Source organism: Eptatretus burgeri, chromosome 14 (assembly GCF_056783735.1).
Source record: "Eptatretus burgeri isolate ZD-2024b chromosome 14, Ebu_testis_v1, whole genome shotgun sequence".
NCBI lineage: Eukaryota > Metazoa > Chordata > Myxini > Myxiniformes > Myxinidae > Eptatretus > Eptatretus burgeri.
This window is the reverse complement of record NC_140974.1, coordinates 59,737,180-59,759,105: the sequence shown is the minus strand read 5'-3', so window position 1 is coordinate 59,759,105 and position 21,926 is coordinate 59,737,180. Positions and strand designations below refer to the sequence as shown.

At 41.1% G+C, this 21,926-nt stretch overlaps 1 protein-coding gene across 10 annotated transcripts in view; it reads left to right on the top strand.

The window, feature by feature from the left end:
- COL27A1 (collagen type XXVII alpha 1 chain) overlaps positions 1 to 21,926 on the top strand; it is a 216,149-nt gene that overhangs the window by 161,815 nt on the left and 32,408 nt on the right. For 9 of the 10 annotated variants that reach the window (XR_015051287.1, XM_085855093.1, XM_085855095.1 and 6 more), the window contains 10 exons: positions 1,192 to 1,245; positions 3,905 to 3,958; positions 4,137 to 4,244; positions 15,654 to 15,761; positions 15,882 to 15,989; positions 16,274 to 16,327; positions 16,470 to 16,532; positions 19,563 to 19,616; positions 19,925 to 19,960; positions 21,656 to 21,673. Coding sequence is in view for 8 of the 10 variants with exons in the window: in XM_085855093.1 (XP_085711219.1) it covers positions 1,192 to 1,245; positions 3,905 to 3,958; positions 4,137 to 4,244; positions 15,654 to 15,761; positions 15,882 to 15,989; positions 16,274 to 16,327; positions 16,470 to 16,532; positions 19,563 to 19,616; positions 19,925 to 19,960; positions 21,656 to 21,673 (657 nt within the window). In the remaining 2 variants the exon portion in view is untranslated. Of the gene's footprint in view, positions 1 to 1,191; positions 1,246 to 3,904; positions 3,959 to 4,136; positions 4,245 to 15,653; positions 15,762 to 15,881; positions 15,990 to 16,273; positions 16,328 to 16,469; positions 16,533 to 19,562; positions 19,617 to 19,924; positions 19,961 to 21,636; positions 21,674 to 21,926 lie in introns of all 10 variants that reach the window. The other variant, XR_015051288.1, reaches the window with a different exon arrangement.

Below are 21,926 nucleotides of genomic sequence, written 5' to 3'. Positions count from 1 at the left end.
CGTTCATGGCATCTCGACATGCAGTGTGATTTTGTATCAAGTTACAGCAGATTATGATGATTAATGGATGAAATCAACGAGATGTTGATTGGGGTATGCTCAGCACCATCAGAAGCAAGGAGGCGCCGACGTTTCAGGCATTAACCCTTCGTCAGAGCAAAAGAGAGGGAACTACACATTTTGTGCTGCAGATTTCTTCCATTTTCTACCCATCCTCCGATGCACATCGACACGAGACTTCAAGAGCAAGACTATTTCTTCATTGTAGATAATAAGTGATTGTTGGCAGCAGAGTTTAACGCTTTACTGCAGTTAAAACATTTTATAATAACTTACTAAGTATGGCTTTCTGATTTGAAATGCAAAGAAAAGATTTATGATTAATTCTTCATTTTAACTCTCCTTTTCTCTTCCAGTTCCCTTTCACAGCTCCTCTAATGCAACCTGAACTCGTCAAACTTACCAAACTTTATTCAAACCTATCAATGCTCTATATACTAGAAACTAGTCATGTGCACATTTCATAATCTTGTATCCATTCTTCTTCTTTCGTATGAAACACATGTCTGCACAGCATCATTTGCTGGGTCACAGCTGTGCTGCTGATGCAGTGCCCTGCCCCCCTCCCCCATAGGTTAGAGCAGGAATTTGAAATTTGACCATGGTGCCAGCGATAGCTCACTTACTTTTTGTGAAGGACACCGTGGGGTCTTTAACGTCCACCAACAAATGCCGCCAGATAGGACATCCTGTTTACCGTCCATCCGAAGAATGGCACATAGACATTGATGAATCACCCTGCATGCGAAACACCGGGATGACAGTTTATAGCTGGGTTGGGATTCACACCCAGGCTCGACAGCCCATAGTCGAGTATGCATACATCAAGGCTATCCTGCCAGCCACTTATCCCCTGTACATGTGACATAAAGATAGTTCATGGGAAAGATTTCTGTTCCTTTATTTATTTATTTATTTGCAAAAGTTTTGCACTCCTTCGACTTTACCGTGATACATCTCAGTTACATTTTCAATCGTTCATTTTTCACGTAAATATCTTTTAAAATTGTACAAATTTTACATTTTGCTTTTTACCTAAATGTTTATCCATTTGGAATAATGGATTTAAAAATACAACTTTGTATTATGGCATCATATTTAGATTGGAACTGACTGCTCATCTCCCTACAGGGAGACGTGGGATTATCTGGTCAAAAAGGCCCGAAAGGAGTTAAAGGACGCCAGGCAAGTACCTTTTGATATCCTCACCATTCGACCACAGGCTTGGGCCTGGGAATTATCTGGTGCTCAACAGGTGTCAAAGTTTAGTGTATATACACACATACATGTGTGTGTATTTATGTTGTATGTTTTTTTTATATACATTTGCCTCTTGTTATTATTCTTGGTAAAATTGATTTGTATAGTTTGCGTGTGGTTGTTGAGGTTCTTGGAGAAACTTAAAACATCAATATTGGTCAAAATAAAATCTCAAAGAAGAGCTGAACTGGTGAGCAGAAATTCGAACCACACTGTTACAATTGGATCATCCACCCATGTGTAGTAGATTTGACGTGCTTATAATGATACAATTTTGAGCTCATTCTTGAAATGAGGACACCTGAGATCTTTGTACATAAATAAAGATTCCATGTATTTTTTGTTTGTTTATTTTTTTGAAACGAGCATACTTCTTGGTATGTGCATGATTCAGAATTACATGGATTATCATGCACAATCGTCCAAACTTGGATGTTTCTTATTGCATATATGCACACGTCATGATCTGATCTGCATCCCTCTCAGCTGAGCTTGAGCTGAAGATCAAAATGTGAAATATGACATTCAATGCAAAAAATCCCAATATTCTAACTCCTTCATTGTTCTCAAACATATATTTATGAACAACCCCTAGATGTCCAGTGGAGTATTATTAATTGAGCTTTGGGGGTTAACTATCAAACGACCTTTTCTGGGAAAACCACATTTCTGACTTCTCAATAGATGTGACACTTGGACATTGTAAGGGAACAGGTCTAATGATACTTTCTTGGTGGGGATAGCTCTATTGAATTTAAGGCAAGAATGGCCAAATGATCCAAGGAAAAGCCATCCCACATATGTATCATGTGATAAGAAGAAGTTTCCAAGGTGGAAAAGATCAATTTGAATGACCGGATGTTAACTGCTCGCTACGTTTCTCACAAATTGGACATTTCACACACCACTGTAGAAACCTAGAAAACAGTCTGAGTAAATGCTTGGAATGACACTGTCTTGCATCACTTCCTGATTTCTAAGTTGTCTTCCTTTAGTGGAATCAGGGCCCCCTGCTTAAGTGGTGTGCTGATGTCCTCGAAGACTAGAAACAGAGAGTGGCTCTTGATTGTGGCTTGTCTCACGCCATTTCCCTTTAGGCTGGGATTCCACAAGCCAGCATCTTAAGACCTACATTATTCTTGTTCTACCTAAATGATCTGTCTGATTCTCTTAAAAATAAACTTTATAATTTTGACAATGTCTCCACCCTGAGCGAAAACAATACTTCACTTGTGAAAGGCTGGCCACTGCTGAATCCCTTTCATCAGACCTGGACATGGTCAGCTACTTGGAGCAAGACATTCAACATCAACAAGTCACATTCTCTCATATTGTCTCTCCACAAGGATCGGCAATCACGCTATCCAATCCACTTTTCTGGACTGGATGAGGTGCAGTCTCTGGAACCCCTTGACCTCACTATTTGCCATAATCTAGCATGGAAGGATTATATCACCAAACTCACATCAAAGGCCAGTCGCTGTCTGGGTATTCTCCTCAGAACTAAGGCATTCTTGAGCCGCATCAACCTCATCATGGTGTACAAGTTTACATAGCTATATGGAGTGTAGCTCCCCACAGAAAGAGAGTGGGGGGGGGGGTGGCTTGCTAATTTGCCAATGCTGAAAATGTAATGTGCCAAGTGGTTTTGGTTATATTGGAAATGGGTATAGGATGTGTTTCAAACAAGAACCGCATTGCTAGAATATCCGTAGGCATGTCTTTGAGGGTGTTGTGATTGCTGTGGGAGAGTATTTTGAGAAGCAATAAAAAGAACTTCAGCTGTGGGGACTCAAAAGATGTCAAATGTACTTTGGACAAAGATTGTTGAGCTAAAATTAATTGTATGGAAAAATAATATCAATTCCTACCTTCAATCTGGTCATTTTCCTGTTCAAACTCAAAACGAAGTTGACAACCCTCATTAACATATATAACAATTTCTTAAGTCTTAAATGTTGTTTTCAATATATATATATATATATATATATATATATATATATATATATATATATATATATATATATATATATATATATATATATATATATATATATATATATATAATTCTGTTTTTTATTTTATTTTATTTTCTATGCATAAAATGGCTTATACTGTTCATATTTTGCTTAAGAGTTTTGCTTAGAATTCGATTAGTAGGAGAAAACCTATGTGGATTGAAGTCGTCTTGGGGACTGTTTCTTGCCCAATGGCACAAAATATTCAGGAATCTTTTTACTGAGATCAAACGATACTCGAATGACTTATGAGCAGCATTTTCCAATCCTGAAGGCCCAAGCTCAATTCTGGTCGGCATTGCTGTCCTTTATCTGTCCGCTCCACATAGCAGAGTGGATTTTCACCGTTCCTTGATCTTTTATTAAAACTGCTTCTGCAGCCGTATTACAGCTGCCACGTTGTACAAAATGTGCTGAAATGGGTAAATATCCAATCCGATATAAATCCATACTTTAAAGCAGCAGGTTTGGTGTAGCTTGCATTTTGCCTTAACTTACCTTGTCCATTTTTCCACACATACTACTCCCTTACCCTCCATACCTATAAACAACCAATGGCACCACAGGGCCACAGAGGGAAACGAGGAGTTGTTGGGGCACCAGGAAAACCCGGAATGCCGGTAAACTCCTTCCAGCAGATATATTTTTTAATGAGAGTGAAAACTTTTCATTTATATACATGGCTCTTTGTCTTCTTATATTTGAAGCTACCGATTCATATATACACTTTTAAATAAAGCATGCAATATCTCCCGGTTGTCTTCATTGTTAATGACTCTTGACATAACACTGCTGTAGGGAATGTTGGGCCTTCCGGGACCAAAAGGTGACGTGGGCCTGGAGGGAAATGCAGGTGCACCAGGAACTGATGGACTGCCTGGAAAAGATGGTTCAGATGGATATCCCGTATGTTTTGACCATTTGTATATCATGGTGTGTGTCTGTGTGTGTGTGTGTGTGTGTGTGTGTGTGTGTGTGTGTGTGTGTGTGTGTGTGTGTGTGTGTGTGTGTGTGTGTGTGTGTGTGTGTGTGTGATGGTATGAGGAATTGTGACATAAGTGCAATCACTTTAGTATGGTGTTATATACATTTCCTAACATAAGCTGAATACCACAAATGACCCTGACGTTGAATGAAAGCTGATTACCAAATGATGTTGATACTTGCGCAGCCGATTACCAGACAATACAAGCTGAATACCACGAATGATCATGAGGTCAAATAAAAGCCGATTACTAAATGATATTGATAATACATAGCTGATTACCAGACAATACAAGATGGCGACGATACGCGACCCCCACCCCTTGTATGTCATGACGTTGATTTCTTCGATAAAATAAATGTAGATACAAATTCCTATCAGCTTGACTATACAATGTAAGGTGACATTGTAGTTAAAGGTGACAGAAACACAAATCTATCCATATCTTAACGAAGACATGTCCAAACGAAGACACGTCCTTTGTGCGTGACTGTTTAAACGGTGAAGACGGACTGACCACATGCCTGGACGTGGCCGAACTCGATGATTGACAGGAGCTCTGAAACGCTCGAGCTGTGATTGGTTACTGATCTCGTAGACGATCTGACAACCAATCACAGCAATGACGTAAATGTGAGGAGGATGAGGAGGAGAAAATTTGAAAACCCCTCCTATTGACAGAGTCAAACGTCAGGGTAATAAACATTAGAGACCTTCACAGAGTTTTTATTGGACTTTTCATTCAATTCAGGGATGTAACATCAAGGAAAATATTTCTGTTGTAAAATGTTAAATCAGCACAGAGGATTAAGATGGCATTGTGAATGAAGAATGTTTGAATGGATATCTCAAATTTTGAAACAAACCAAAAAAACAACATATTTTCAACATTGGAAAATTTGCTAAATGAAAAAACAAATATCTGAAACAAAACAATATTTGTTGTGTTTTGATCTTTCATCATTTTACATATGACTGCAACATGATAATAGCAGGATGATGACAACATTATCTTTTAACAAAATTGTCAGACAAAAATGTACACAATGACAGCTGGATTGAAAACAAAGTTTTGGGTGTGAGTGTTGAGTGCTCCCATCAGTGCACTTTACTATTTGTGATGTTGGGTATCTCCCTCTTTGTAAAGCTTGTGAAAGTAAACTGCTGTCTCCTCATGCTCTTGTTGTAACAGAGCAAGGCATATATATGTAAATATATATATATATATATATATATATATATATATATATATATATATATATATGCCAAATATCATGAAGCAATGTCAGAAAGGATGTCTTCTTTGGAGTCTGCATGAGCAACAAGGCAGACAAAGCAGATTTTGATAGTCAAGGTAGATATCTTGGAGACAAATTCTAAGATGGATCGGATTGTGAATGACATGGATAAACTTAGTACCGAACTTACTCTTATATACCATGAACCTAGAGAGAAGGAGAAGCAAAAGAACAACCTTGTCATCAGTGGGATTCCTGAAAAAGATGCTCCTGAAGATGCTGACTAGGTCAAAGAACTATTCAAATAACTTGATGTGGATATTGGTCAGCCAACTCTGCATGCCAGGCTCGGTAGACTGAGATCTGACGGGAAACCAAGACTACTTAGAGTTACACTTGAGAGTGATGAGTTAAAGAGGAACTGCCTGAGAAATGCACCAAGCATTCACCAAGTGAGAAATTTATCTTTCGACAGAGCGTCAGCCTACATAAGACAGGACATGACAAAAATGGAAAGAGAGGAAGACTACATTCTCTCCGGCAGAAACTGAAGAAGAAATGTGTGGCGGATCCTAGTTGTATTAAAGGGGAAGAGGCTGGTAAAAAGGCATCTTGAAACTCCTCCATCCCCTGTTCCTCTTCATAAATTACTACTCTCTTGTGTTGATGTAAAGAGATCGAGTATAAATTATTCTTAAAGTTTAGGTGCACAAAAGGAAAACGCCACAACTTTTATTTCTGGCTGTAAGAATACAAGCCTCCCAAATTGTGTTATTTTATTCCTCAATGCCTGAAGAACAAGTTTGTGGATCTCACTGATTTTATGAAAGAACATAATGATTTGGATATTTGTGCAATCAGTGAAACCTGGTTATACTTGACTGTATTTTATCATGAATTTTGTGTGGAAGGATATAGGATATTCAGACGAGACAGAGATCTTAGCTTTTATCTAGAGGGTACATACATAAATACTGGAAGAGGAGGAGTTCTACTTCTTGTTGAGAGCGTGCTAAACCCATCTTTGTATGAACCAGGTCTCACAGATGCTGAGATTATTTGGGTGAACATTTCTGTTCAAAATACAGCTGTGCTCGATGCAATCGCTTATCGACCTAAACGAGGCCATTTTCACAATGTTACAAAGAATTGTGATTCGATTAACTCTGTAAATACGGGATATGTTCTACTCATTGGAGATTTCAATTTTCCCAACATTGATTGGGAGTCAGGATGTGCACACAATGAAATTGAACAAACATTCAAAGAAAGCATCATTGAAAATTTGCTTGTACAAGTTTTGAAAGAACCAACAAGAAGTGCCAACATCTTGGATTTGCTTTTCACGAACAATGAAGACCTTATTGAACGTGTATCAGTGGAGGAATGTTTCAGCACCAGTGATCATAATGTTATCTTTGTGGAAGTGAGACTAATCCTAAATGTAAATCGTGCCCACAGGAAAGTGTACTTGTACTCCAAAGGAGATTATGCTGCCTTTTCAGAAGATGTCAGAGATATAAACTGGGTGGATCTACTTAGCGGTGGTGATGTTGAGACCCAGTGGAGCTCCTTTGTAACTATGTACTGGAAACTGGCTGAGAAACACATGCCACATAAGTTCATCAAACCTGGCCAAAGACACAAGCCCCCTTGGACATGCTACAAATCGATGAAGTTACGCAAAAAGAGGAAAAGGAAAGGATGGATCAAATCACAATCTTCTGGTCTAGATATTCACAAGATCTTGTTCTCTGAGGCAAAATAAAGTGCCAAACAAGCAATGTTTGATGCCAAGGAACATCATGAAGAATCACTCGTAGATCGCATCCTGGATAACCCTAAACAGTTTCTTGTGTCAGGAATTTTGCATGGTCCTCTTCAACAATTGATTCTTTGGATCACAATGGGGAAAAGGTCACAAGCAATGGTGAAAAGGCTGATGGATTGAATCTATTTTTCACAAGTTTAACGACTGATGAACCTCCGATTGACTTATCCTTACCTTTGCCTGATGAAACTTGCAAAGAAAATATTGCGGATATGGACTTTTCATCAAGTGTGGTTCGTGGCAAGCTCAAAAAACTTCAAGGAAATAAAGCAAGCAGTCCTGATGGAATTCATGTCAGTGTTTTACGAAGTGTTTTAGATTTTAATGTTCTCTGAACTATTATTTTAAGCTTTCCTTCCAACTTGGAAAGTTACCACAGGAATGGCATGACACTTATGTTGTTCCTCTTATTATTTATTTATTCAAATGCAGCCTGTGGCTGCTTGGCTGCATCATTTTCTGAGTGCACAGCTGTACCGCTGATGCAATTTTGTTTTTTTTGTATAGACTGTCGAGGCTCATATGCGAGCTAACACACAGAAATGCACAACAAGGGGAGCAGGAGACAAGAGGGGTGGGAGTGGGAAGGAAAAAACAGTAGGGAACAGAAACATGAGGAGATCTGTGGAAGGGAGAGGGTTGGGGCGAGGTACAGTGGGGAGAACAAGTATTTGATACGCTGCCGATTTTGCAGGTTTTCACATTTACAAAGCACGTAGAGGTCTGTAATTTTTATCATAGGTACACTTCAACTGTGAAAGACGGAATCTAAAACAAAAATCCTGAAAATCACAGTTTGACTTTTAAATAATTAATTTGCATTTTATTGCATGAAATAAGTATTTGATACATCAGAAAAACAGAACTTAATATTTGGTACAGAAACCTTTGTTTGCAATTACAGAGATCAGATGTTTCCTGTAGTTCTTAACCAGGTTTGCACAGACTGCAGCAGAGATTTTGGCCCACTCCTCCATACAGATCTTCTCCAGATCCTTCAGGTTTCGGGGCTGTCGCTGGGCAACACAGACTTTCAGCTCCCTCCAAAGATTTTCTATTGGGTTCAGGTCTGGAGACTGGCTCGGCCACTCCAGGACCTTGAGATGCTTCTTACGGAGCCACTCCTTAGTTGCCCTGGCTGTGTGTTTCGGGTCGTTGTCATGCTGGAAGACCCAGCCACGCCCCATCTTCAATGCTCTTGTTGAGGGAAGGAGGTAGTTGGCCAAGATCTCGCGATACATGGCCCCATCCATCCTCCCCTCAATACGGTGCAGTTGTCCTGTCCCCTTTGCAGAAAAGCATCCCCAAAGAATGATGTTTCCACCTCCATGCTTCATGGTTGGGATGGTGTTCTTGGGGTTGTACTCATCCTTCTTCTTCCTCCAAATACGGCAAGTGGAGTTTAAACCAAAAAGCTCTATTTTGGTCTCATCAGACCACATGACCTTCTCCCATTCCTCCTCTGGATCATCCAGATGGTCATTGGCAAACTTCAGCCGGGCCTGGACATGCGCTGGCTTGAGCAGAGGGACCTTGTGTGCGCTGCAGGATTTTAATCCATGATGGCGTAGTGCGTTACTTATGGTTTTCTTTGATACTGTGGTCCCAGCTCTCTTCAGGCCATTGACCACGTCTTGCCGTGTAGTTCTGGGCTGATCCCTCACCTTTATCATGATCATTGAGGCTCCACGAGGTGAGATCTTGCAAGGAGCCCCAGACCGAGGGAGATTGACTGTTATCTTGAACTTCTTCCATTATCTAATAATTGCACCAACAGTTGTTGCCTTCTCACCAAGCTGCTTGCCTATTGCCCTGTAGCCCATCCCAGCCTTGTGCAAGTCTACAATTTTGTCCCTGATGTCCTTAGACAGCTCTCTGATCTTGCCCATTGTGGAGAGATTGGAGTCTGATTGATTGTGGACAGCTTTTTATGCAGATAACGAGTTCAAACAGGTGCAGTTAATACAGGTAATGGGTGGAGAATGGGAGGGCTTCTTAAAGATAAAACTAACAGGTCTGTGAGAGCCGGAATTCTTACTGGTTGGGAGGTGATCAAATACTTATTTCATGCAATAAAATGCAAATTAATTATTTAAAAATCATATAATATGATTTTCAGGATTTTTGTTTTAGATTCCGTCTTTCACAGTTGAAGTGTACCTCTGATAAAAATTACAGACCTCTACGTGCTTCGTAAGTGGGAAAACCTGCAAAATCGGCAGTGTATCAAATACTTGTTCTCCCCACTGTACATGGGGTAAATAAGATGGACACTACAGGGACTTTCAGGTCCTTACACAACAGGGACTTTCAGGAAGGAAAGCAGGTAATTTGAAGGAGGTGGTTTTGGGGTGGATTCGCGGAGGTAGAAAAGATCGTGGTTTTGGATGGGGGACGATAAGAGATGGTGGTGAACAGCTGTTTTGAAGACCTGAAGGGAAGATTAGGATTGAAGAGAGTGTGAGAGTTTGTTCCAAAGGTGGGGAAAAGAGGAATGAAAGAGTGAAGGTGAGCAGTGATTCTTGATTTTGATAGTTTTCCCAGAAGAGGGTTGCTGGCGGACCTTGAGCACCCTTCGGAAATATATGGGGGGACATATCTCAGACAGAGCAGGGGAAGGGCAGGCCGGAGAGGAGACAGTAGAAGACAGAAAGACCACGGACCTGTCTGCGGTGAGAGGGTGAGAGACCCAAAGACTCAGCCTCATCACGGGAGATACCGATGATCCTAAATGCCTTTGTTTGCACAGCGTGAAGCCAAGAAAGGTGAAAGGCAGAAGCACCAGCCCAGAGGGGGAGAGCAGTACTCTGTTACCAGTAAGGTGGAACTCATTTTGCCAACCTCAGCAGGATGGCAGGCTGAGTCAACTCTATCTGGTGTTAATTCAACAGCCCAACAGGGGATTGAACTCAAGACCCTCGGATCTTAAGCCAAGCACCTTTACCGTTGTTAAGCCAACACCAGGCCTTTGTTCCTCTTTGTAGAAAAGGATTGTGTTCAAGTTGTAACAATTATCGACACATTTCAATGATGAGACAAGTTGCAAAGTTTATGGAAAGAATCATACAAGATCAACTGTCAGACTTCATGAAAGCAAATAACATCATTCATTGCAACCAGCATGTATTTCAATGGTTTCGTGTGTGACACAACTGATTGAATGTTTGTCAGACTGGATTGCATCCTTTGAAAATAAGAATTGAGTTGATGTTATTTATCTTGTCTTTTCAAAAGGCTTAGATTGTTCCACATGAAAGACTGCTGTATAAACTCAAGCACTGTGGTATCCATGGACCACTATTATTTTATCTGGAAGCCTTTTTAAGCCATCGTAGACAGCGTGTTGTGCTTTGAAATTGAAAATCTTCATGGTTACCTATTGTCAGTGGTGTTCCTCAAGGATCTATTTTGGGCCCTATTATATTCTTGCTGCATGTCAACGACCTTCCTGAATGTGTCGCGAGCACAGCAAAAATGTTGACTGATGACACTAAGTTGTACAGATAGATTTCCAGGAAGTCAGATTGTGATTTACTACAAGAGGATCTCAATGCCTTGGCCCTGTAGTCTTGCCTGTAGCTTTTAAACTTCAATGCTGATAAATGTATCGTGCTGCGGATCAATGCAGCAATACAGTGCAGCTACTCCTCAAATGGAACTTATCTTTCAATGGTTGAAGAACAGAGAGATCGAGGAATACTAATTTGAAATGACTTGAAACCATCTAAACATATCATTGTGCTTGTCAAGAAAGCATACAAGAAAATTGGAACGTTCAAAAGATGTTTTCATGGTTTTTCGAAGCACAGGCTTATTGTTCTGTACACCTCTCTGCTACGTGCAGTGTTGGAATACGCTTCTACGTTATGGAATCCCTGGTTAGTAAAAGCCACCACAAAGTTAGAGAAAGTCCAAAGGAAATGCTTGAAACTTACTCCAGAAGAAGTTGAATTGGAATCTTTCAAATCCAGGAGGAACAAGACAGACTTGATGGAGACGTTCAAGTCTTTGTATGGTGATTACCAAACAGATTGGGATGCTCTTTTTTTCTAAACCTAACCAAGTCCTCTGCAGTCACCCCCAAAAGCTAATGAAAGAAAGAAGTAGTTATGATCATCATAAATACTTCTTTAATAATAAAGTGGCGACACCCTGGAACAGCATACCAAGGAACATAGTATCTGCATCAGAGGTAACAAAATTAACAGCAACCTGAGATCCATACCTTGAGGTGAAAAGGGATAAATCTACCAAGTACCAAGTATAGAATGAGGAGAAATAAAAGCTCAAATCCTTACCCACTAGACACCACAAATAGCACTTATACTCCAACACAAAAATGCAGGCGGGACTTCCCTTTTCGCTAAGATACGCAGGGTGAACGCAGGACTCAATGGTGTCCACTTTAGAGACCAGGAGGGAGACGATAACCAGTTATGAGCAGGGCCAGTGATGGGTAGGCCTACAACTTGGCCACGTGGTCCAATTTTGTCCTTTTTCCTCCAGGCCCTCCAAAAACACAGGGTGATCCCAGCTTGGGTCAATTCCCCACGAGGCTTCTCCTCCAAGCGAGGTATCTGTCCTCCTTGCACACGAGCTTCTCTTGGTTCTCACCAGTGGAATCACGAGCCTCTATTCATCTTCTCTCGTGCACTCTCCTAGTGACTCTCGTCTCGACTATCCGGTTGTCTCCCTGGACTCTCTAGTCTTGACTCTCATGCAGGACGTTCTCTGGTGGACTCTCTCATCTCAACCCCCCATACATACGAGTCAACTGAGTTCTCTTCTTCCTCCTGGGCAGAGTCTTCCTCTCGGGTCCTGCCCACTGCCATTATACATAGGGGGCGACCCCTATAAAAATTAACGTATATTTTCCTTCTGAGCTTTACAGCCCACTGCGCCACCATGGCTGTGTTGTGTCATAAAATACTCCAAGAATTAGGAATTCAATGTTCTCCAATGGTTTTATTAAACTGAACATCGGAACGTAACAACCTTTGCACGGCACACCTCCTGACCTCTCACCCTGAACTCTTTCCTCATCGCACCCTCTAGTGTCCAGTCGAGGCACAACACCACATGCTGACATACACTGGCCAGAGAGATCATAATTGTCCTTTTGAACATGTGACATGTGTCTCTGTGATGGGAAGTTCCTTCATACAGGAGTTCATTCATACAGACAGAGCTTCCTTCATACAGAATTGATGTTTCAATGCTGTCTGACCTTGAACAGTTGAATGAGTTGCAAAGAACAACTCCAAAGCAGCAGACCTTTTGTGTGGTCTTCCAATGATCCAAGTCGTAGCAATCTTAAGCCCAAATCCGAAAACAGAAAAAAAAATCGACTGACATTTAAAACGTGTATTAAAACAGTAAAAATGTTGATTAAAACAATATTTACATAGCTTCAATGTTTCTATGTCACCCTGTATAACCTAGCATTAGTTGGTGGACATAAAATATCCCACGGTGTCCTTCGCAAAGAGTAGATGAGTTATCGCTGAGACCCTGAACCAATTACAAATTCCTGCTCTAACCTATAGGGGGCAATGCATCAGCAGCAGAGTCACATCCCTGGAAGATCTGATGCTAACCCGCAGCTATATACTGCATACGAAAGATGATGACCCTGTATAAGTATTATTTATATGCTTGTCCTCTTGTCATTATTGTGTGTTCTTTTTTTGCAGAAACAGTAGTTCTACAAGTTGTTTGTTTGCCACCTGTACTTTTTATTAGTCCCCTTCCAGTTTCACCGGAGGGGACTATAGGTTTGGTCTCCATCTGTCTGTCCGTCCGTCTGTCATTCCATCCATCCCACCTGTGGGTTTTCCAACTTTTTCCCCATACCCTTTAACTTATTCAACTGAAACTTGGTACCTGGCTTTATTATGACAAGTTACAGAACAAATTGATGGAAGAAGGGCGTTCCATAAAAAAAAATTTTTACAGAGTTATCCCCTTTTTAGACTGAGAAAATATCACATATTATACATGAGTCAGTGTTCAGCTGCATTGACTCCACCCCACTGCTTTACAGCCACTGGTTGGACAACTGGCCTGACTCCACCATTGTATGAAGCAGCAGAGATCAGCAGGCCTTAGGCCTGGGTGTTAGTCCATGGCCCAGTGCAAATGGAATGATCCCAGGGATATAATCACGATGCTTACATGGCAAGTGACCTGTATTTTGCGGGTTTGACCCGTTTCCTTTCTTTAAGCCCACAGACCCATTTTCGTATTGTTAAAACCCGCATTGGATGGAAAATACAAACAATTTCAAAAACTCAATGTTTAGTTTCCATTCCACTTGCATGGATTCACACACAGAGTGAGGGATCAGTACTGATTTCTATCCGATATGCAAGGTACCGCTCTAGTCTGACTTGGCTGGGTGAAGTCATGAGCTTCACCCAACCGACCAATTCCTTCAATCCTTATCCGTACACATTATCACTTCCTCTCGTCTACCATTTGTGCTCACCCTGAATCAATTGGAAGGCCTATTTGCTTTACAATTTGCTCTTCGACTTCTTACTGTGATATTTATCGGTATTTTGAATGGTAGTATTTGATTCAGATTGTTTTCATTCATATACAATGTGTCCACAAATTACCATTCCAAATTCAAACCGTAATAAGGAAAATGAATTAATGAAATAGTATACCATGATGCGGTTTGCTGCTTGTGAATGAATGAACATTTCTCAAAGTTTTATTGTCAAGATTTGTTAAGATCATCGTATAGCATTCATCCCCATTTATCAACACTTGGTCTTTATAAACCAGGTAACACTGCTCTTTATGGTGGGGACGCGATTTGCAGTAAATATGACATCACGTGTCACAGACGGCGGGCTGAACATCACGTGTCACAGACGGAACTGAAAGAGTAAATAAAATTTTGAGAAATGTCCTTTGTTTTAGAAATGTTATGTGCATATGTATGTTGTCTTACTTGGAACCTCCTTTTCGTTGCTGATTAGTCAACATATTGAATAGCGGTTTTACCACGTTTGCTTCACCATCTGCGTGCTGCATTGTTTACGGCCGCACGGTTCCCTGTTGCTTAATTTATTTTTTCATAGGTCTGTGAATTTCAAGTGGTATTTGCAATAATACACAACTTGGGTATCAAGTTAGATGAATCACCAAACTTAAAAAAAAATTGAAACAATTTTCAAACCCTGTCGCAAATCTGCGATCACAGCAAGCCAAGGTTTAAAAAAACAAACCCCCGCTTTTGATTCCTACCAACCCATTTTTTGTCGCCTTCAACTTGCTTTGTATGACGATGTATTATATATGCACATATGCCGTAAGCATATTTTTGCTTCATGGATGTACATTGGGTTATTTTTAGATCCTCGTGGAGGATCTCTAAGTCTTACTCACGTTGTTGTTCTTCATCTTCTTCTTGTGAACTTTTTTGTTTCACAGCCTACAGTTTTCATCGAAACTTCCTGAAACTTGGCATATGTATGTAAAAATACCCTGCGCAGACAGTAACCATCTCCGATTTTGAAAATTCCTCCTAGAAAAAAAGTTATGACGTCAAAATATCTCCGCTAATGCAAATCGCCTAAAAAATTATCTCCGAAACTAGGCAAGCTTTTTGAATTCTGTTTGTGGGAATCGAACAGGGCATTAGCAGAGATGAATTACCACATGTATATGATGCATCACTATGATGTCATATCAATTCTTATGACGTCATTCCTATTTTTTGACATTTTTTGTTTCACAACCCAGAGTTTTCATCGGATCTTCGTGAAACTTGCCATGTATATGCAGAAAGCCCACGCGCAGGCAGTAACCATCTCCGATTTTGGAAATTCTTCCTAGAACAAAAGTTGACGTCATAATAGTGCTGCTAATGGAAATCGCCTATACCATTATCTCCGAAACTAGGCAAGCTGTTTTAATTTTGTTTGCGGGAATCAAGCCGGGCATTAGCACAGATAATTTATCGCAAACCTGATACATCACAATGACGTCATATTCGTTTTTATGACGTCATCAAGAGGACGAGGATCTTAGCTTATTTGAGCTTGTTATTATTTCCGGCACCGAACTGCCATTATACACCGCCCAAATGAACGAATATTCATTGGGACTAGTCAGGGACATGTATTGCAAAGCAATTCTCACTCTTGTTTTTCTGGCTTTTTAATTCACTTGTGTATTCTCCTCTTCTTGTGCTCTGCACTCTACATTTAGCTTTGCCTTTTAATCGCAAATCTTTCTCCTTTTAACAGGGTGAACATGGAGATGATGGCCTGGAAGGTCTTATTGGCAAACCAGGTCAAAGAGGTCCTCGTGGAGAAACAGGCTTACCAGGCTCAAAGGGACCAATAGGCAGAGTGGTAGGCACCCACAAAAACAATGAAACAAATCATAATGCAGTCTGGATTGACTTGAATACAGAACTCATGACAGAACACCGACAGACAAGGTATCCCATAAAAGTAAAATGTTGTTTCCAGGGAGAGCCGGGACCTTCTGGCCTTCCTGGTCCTCCAGGATACCGTGGCTGGAGAGGCAGTAGTGGTTTGCAAGGTGTACATGGAGCCAACGGAAGCAAAGGCCTTCTGGTGAGTGGTAGTTTGGCTACACTGTTGTTAGCAACACAACCTCACACTTGCTGATCTTATCAATATTCCATCACTTTCCTTCCACATTTACAATGTGAAAAACTCAATGATGAGCATGGAACCCCTTAAGATCATCTTTTAGTTAGGATGAAAATAAAGATTGTGGGAATTATGCATACTGAATAGAATATAGTTTAATATGCTTTTCAAGAAAATGGCAGCTGGCTGGGAATTCATGACAATTGAGTTGTGGTTCCATCACCTTTGCCTCCTCCTTCCGTTAGGGGGATCCTGGAACACCGGGGATGCTTGGTATGGCAGGGCCTCTTGGGCCAAAGGTAAAACAGTGGTCTTTTGAGAAATCTAAGTACAAATTATGAAGACATTATCTCATAAACTTACCTTAATATTGCAGTAATGAGCACAAATCTTGATCATAGTTAAAATGAGTGTTGTGTTAATTTTAACTTTTTCTCATAGGGCCTGCCTGGAGACCGAGGTCTGGTTGGACCTCCTGGTCACCAAGGTCCTGCTGGCATGATGGTCAGTTGGTGATCTTTCAGTGGAGATAATATATCTGATAGATGTAAATGAAACATTTCTAAGCACATAACACTAATTATAGAAATTGTTTATTCAGCCCTAAACATCCATTTTCCTCATCAACATATCACAACATCCTATCTCAAGAGCATTGACGTGATGATATTTTTTTCCCCACCATACTTTGAGGTAATTTCATTTTTGAGAGGTCCATGTACAGTCTGAGGCCCATTGAGGAGCTTTGAAAACCTAAGGGAACTTTGGTCATTGCTCGACAGAAGGGAGAAGGGTAAACAAGCAAACAAGTCAGCACCACCACTTGTGAGTAAAAACGCTCACAGATATAGGTCCGATTAATCTTAATGAGCTGGAAAGAATTGTAAGTCCAAACTCAAATTGGTGGTTCGACAAATTGGATAGTATGGGGTACAAATAATGGCTTTGGCAGAAAGCTATGAATTATGAAGTCAGACCACAAGAGCTTTGCAGGTTCGAATGGTCAACCCTGGTGTAGCTGGAGAGTAGATGGGACATGACTGGAAAGCCAATTGCTTTCCTCAAAAGCTGGAGAGTAGATGCAGAGAAATTGGAGACCACTCATAAGTGATTGAGGAGTTCCAGAGACTGTACTTCTACAAGTGGCTCTTCGAAGGATGGAAAGTATTTTTCATGGAGTCTTTCTTGGAGGGATACATTGATCATGAGATCATGAGACCTTCTACAAAGGTACCTGGTTTGAGCATCATGTTCAATGTAGTTTAATTTACTCCAGGTTAGGTGTCAAGGAGGAAGCAGAAGAATGTTTGAAGGGGCTGTCTTTGACAGAGTGTTACAGATCATTTTCCAGAATTAAATGTTTTTTCAAAAATTCATATCACGAAGAATATAGATTCAGTGACACGACCCAGTGGGACAGTGCAATCCAAGGAAACTATGGAGGAGGAAGAAGAAGCACAATTTAGATATGCATTGTAGATAATATCTTGTCAGGCATATGCCAGTATTTTTACCTCCTTCATCAAAGGTGGGTGGAGGTTATGTTTTCACCCCTGTCTGTCTGTTTGTCTGTGAGCAGGATATCTCAAAAAGTTATGGATGGCTTTGGACATACTTTGGTGGACAGGTTGGGTGTGTGACAAGGACGAATTGATTCGACTTTGGTGAAGAACCAGATCCAGATACAATAACTTTTTTTAACTGATTCTTCAACATTGAGAGATAGGGCTAAAAACGATGTCTCGAATGATATCTCAAAATGCTATGGACGGATTATGACAAAACTTGGGGATATGTTGGGTGGGTGACAAGGAGGAATCAATTCGAGTTTGGTGAAGATCCGGATCAGGATACGAGAATTTGAAAACAAATTTAAGTGATTCTTTACCACTGAGAGATAGGGCCAAGAACTATATATAGCACGATATTTCAAGATGTTGTCGACGGATTCGGCCGAAACGGTGGACATGTTGGGTGTGTGATAAGTATGAATTGATTCAATTTTGGTGAAGCCCTGGATTGGGATCCAGCCTATTAGTGGGATACAAAACGTAAACTGTTCAGCCTGGCAGAGGTATGCGCTCTACCGAGTGCCGTTCCAGTTATATTTGGCTTCATCTACAGGAATCTAGTAAAGTCTTATCGGGAATATTGTGTTGAGTTTTGGTCACCACATCTGAGGAAGAGCGTAGCTGCCATAGAGGGGGCTCTGTTTAGAGAGACTAAGGCCTAAGTCACATTTGCTCTACGGCGAGGATACGGTGGCCGTACGCCCTCTGAATTGACAGAAACGTGCGGCGGCCGCAGAGTTTCTGAGGTGGCCTCAGGGTGGCCCGATGCCGTATGGCTATATTTTACAGGCCGTAAGGTCGCCGTGGAATTATAACGCGAAGTTATAACTTTTTTCATTTGTACGTTCGCCGTAGCAATTCGACAAGCCGAAAAAAAACACTGGTAAAAAAATAAAATAAATTAACCCATTCGTTACCATCCCTCTGGCCGCACGTTTGCCTTAGGGCCCCCCTGCGGTCGCCTTGAGGGCACCTTGCATCTGCCTTGAAAATTCTATGGCCGCCGCAGGAACGCCCTAAGGTCACCGTGCAACATCAAATCAAAGACCGTACGGCAACCCCACGTTTTCGGTCTCCACAATTTATAAATACACCATGCAGCTCCTCGAAAAATAAAAACATATGTGACTGCTACATTGTGTGACCGTGAAAATACTGCGGCCGCCGTATAAATGCTAGTGGCCGTACATTTTGGAGACCCCACGACCGCCTTGGCAAATGTGATTTAGGCCAAAATACGCCGTGCGGCTCCCCGAAAATAAAAACATATGTGACTGCTACATTGTGTGACTGTGGAAATACTGCGGCCGCCGTGGCAAATGTGACCTCGGCCTAAATTGATTCCGGGCCTAGCTAGATTAAGTTATGAGGAGCAGTTGAAAGAGACAGGACTTTTTACATTTGAAAGGAGACAATTGCGAGGGAATCTGATGGAGATGTTTAAGACAATGAGCAGTAAAAGTGGAATAAGCTCGTCAAAGTTTTTCAGCAGAATTCACAGGGACAGGCCAATAGGCATAGCTTGAGAGTGAAGAAAAGAACAGTTAGGATGAAATTATGACAAAGATCTTTCACTCAGAAAGTAGTTAGTACATGGAACAGTCTCCCTGGAAATGTAACGGCATCATAAATGATAGGTTAAAACTGAGATTACATAATAGATAGGTACCTATAAACATTTGGGATAGAGTGGTACTTGGATATTGCAGAAATGCATGTGTATGATGGGCCTGATGGCCTCCTCCTGTGTTAATGATCCTTGTATTTCCTTGTATCTCAAAGATCACAAAATGTTTGATTGTTGACTTGCCATTAGTTCTCTAACTCTGGATCAAAATGCAAGAACGTTTAGTTTGTACGAATGATTTAGCTGTGAATGATTTGATAACTTTTTTTCTACTTTAATTTTATGAAGAGATTCATGATAATAAGACAACGATTTTCTGAAATGTCTCTCTTTTAGGGGCGACCAGGCATTACTGGACCTATTGGAATGATTGGACCTATCGGCTATCCCGTAAGTATTCAGAAGGAGCTGTATGTATAATCACTTTTCCTCCTCTCAATATGACCATTTCAACTGCCCCCTTTTTTGGGAGGGGTCTAATTGTGGTGTCCTGTATAGATATTTCCCCTACTATCTGCATTTTATTTCCCTCTGCCGCTGTGAGGCCCTTTTACAGTTGCTTTGTGTGATTGACAAAGAGAACTCTGAATGTAGTCAAGCACAGCAGGACTGTGTGATATGCATGCGTTGTCGTCACCACGTTTACAATGGGGTCACACTGATCACGATTGTTTAAATCTCCAACTTTCTACCCACAGGGAAGGAAAGGAAATAAAGGCAGACGTGGAAATAATGTAAGTCCACGTCCAAGTCACAGCTTTGTTTGTCTTGATCTGACGTCTGAGAATCCTTTCATACATTTTGAGAAACTCGAGAATCCTGTCATACTTTCAAATTGTTTTGCCTTTACCTCAAGCTACGTTGAGTCGAGATAATCTACATATTGCATATGCAAAATGGCTGAATTTTTTTTATCCCCAGCATTCCCATCCTATGTAGTATTCCCATCTGAACAGATGGTCCATCATATTAAGAGCCCAGTTTCAAATCCTATGTACTGTACAACATTTGAATGGGCAGCCATTTTTTTGTGCAATCCCTACATTTGGAATATGATCATACTGAAATATATTGTTTTAGTTTTGGAAAAGTTACCCCAGGGGGAGAGCATACATAGACATATAGGTGACCTGAGGATCAGTTATTTCATTTGTCTTTGCATAGATAGGCTATGATCCCTTGTCGAAGGGTTGTTCGGGAGGCATGTGTTGGCTCGGCTGTCTTTTCCCAGTGTAATGTCTCCCCCCTCCCCCTCTGATACTTTCAATCTTTCTTCCTTCACACCCACGGTCTGTTCCCCCTCCCCCCCCCCTTTTCCTCTGCCTTTCTCAATCCACCAATTACCTCCCCTTCATCAAACATCCTTTCAATAATCCCTCTTTTTCCTCATCGGTCTGTTACCCCCTTCCTCTGCTCCTTTCAATAATCCCTCCTTCACCTCATTGGTCTTACCTTCAACCCCACAGCCGTTCGGTCATCCCTCGGTCTGAAAGAGTCCCTCTCCATTTTTCTCCATTCTTTCATGCATGTGAATGGCACGTCATGCGACGCTTGATGTTCGTGGCCTGTGGCACGGTGCTTTTCACACTTGAAAAAGTGCATACAGTGCAGGACTGCACGAGTGAATGCTTGTGCCTGATAGAGGTGGCGGGAGCTTCCGTCAAGGCCTTGGGTGCGTGAAGAGAGGGGTGAAGGCTGTAGCGAGCGTTTCCTCAGAGTGACGTGGCATTTTCCACAAGCCACGCCCTGGACCCATCCCCATCGGCTGTGGACCAACCAGAGACAGAGAAGGCTGATAGAAGAAGAAAGGCAGAAGCGGACGGGGAAGGCTCACATGAGCCGGGACAAAAAGAGCTCATAAGCAGAAGGCTTTGAAATGCAGACGGCTCAAGAGAGAAAAGGAAAAGAACTCATGAGAGGAAGAAAAAGAGATTAGCAGAAGGCTCAGAGACACAGAAGGAAGAAGACTCTTTTGTGTAAGTAAGATTGAATAAGAAGAATACATGTTATAGTTAAATCTGCTCTTTTTCACCCTTTTGCTTTCTTGCTTTTAAATTATTGCTCGCTTGTGTGTTTGTAAGAAGTAATTGTTTGTTGTTACTTCCAATCTGTCTCGGTTGTCTTTCCTTTATTGTCTGACACAGTGCACAAGTATAGTTAGATGGGAAGTTGTGCCCTACCTGATTTGCTTTGTTAGATACCGCACACACTCGCTGTGCTGCTCAGCAGTAATCCAAGTGTGCGCTGAGGGCATGAGACCCTAATTAATTCGCTGAGGGCACGAGACCCCAATGAAATTGCTTGCAAAGAAAAATTGCTTATTGTCCCACCCTATCCAACATAACATGAAATTGCTTGCAAAGCATATAATCTATTCTTGAAATGTGATAAATGTTGCCATTTTTCTCAGTTTTACTTCTTGTTTACAGGGTTTTCAAGGACCGCAAGTAAGCAGATATTTTTAATGCAATTTATTTTCTGCACCACGTCCAGACGGCAGCCTTGTATGTACGCATGTTGCGCATTTCCTTCAATGTGTATCAAAAGAGAGGTTTTACACTGCTGTTAGGCAGAATCCAATGGTCCTGTGAGATGTTAAAAGCCTAAATCAACACAGTTGCGCACGCAGCCGTGCCATGAATTATAAATGAACAAAACATACATTATATTGCAAACATGTGTGAACGAGTTTCTAAATGT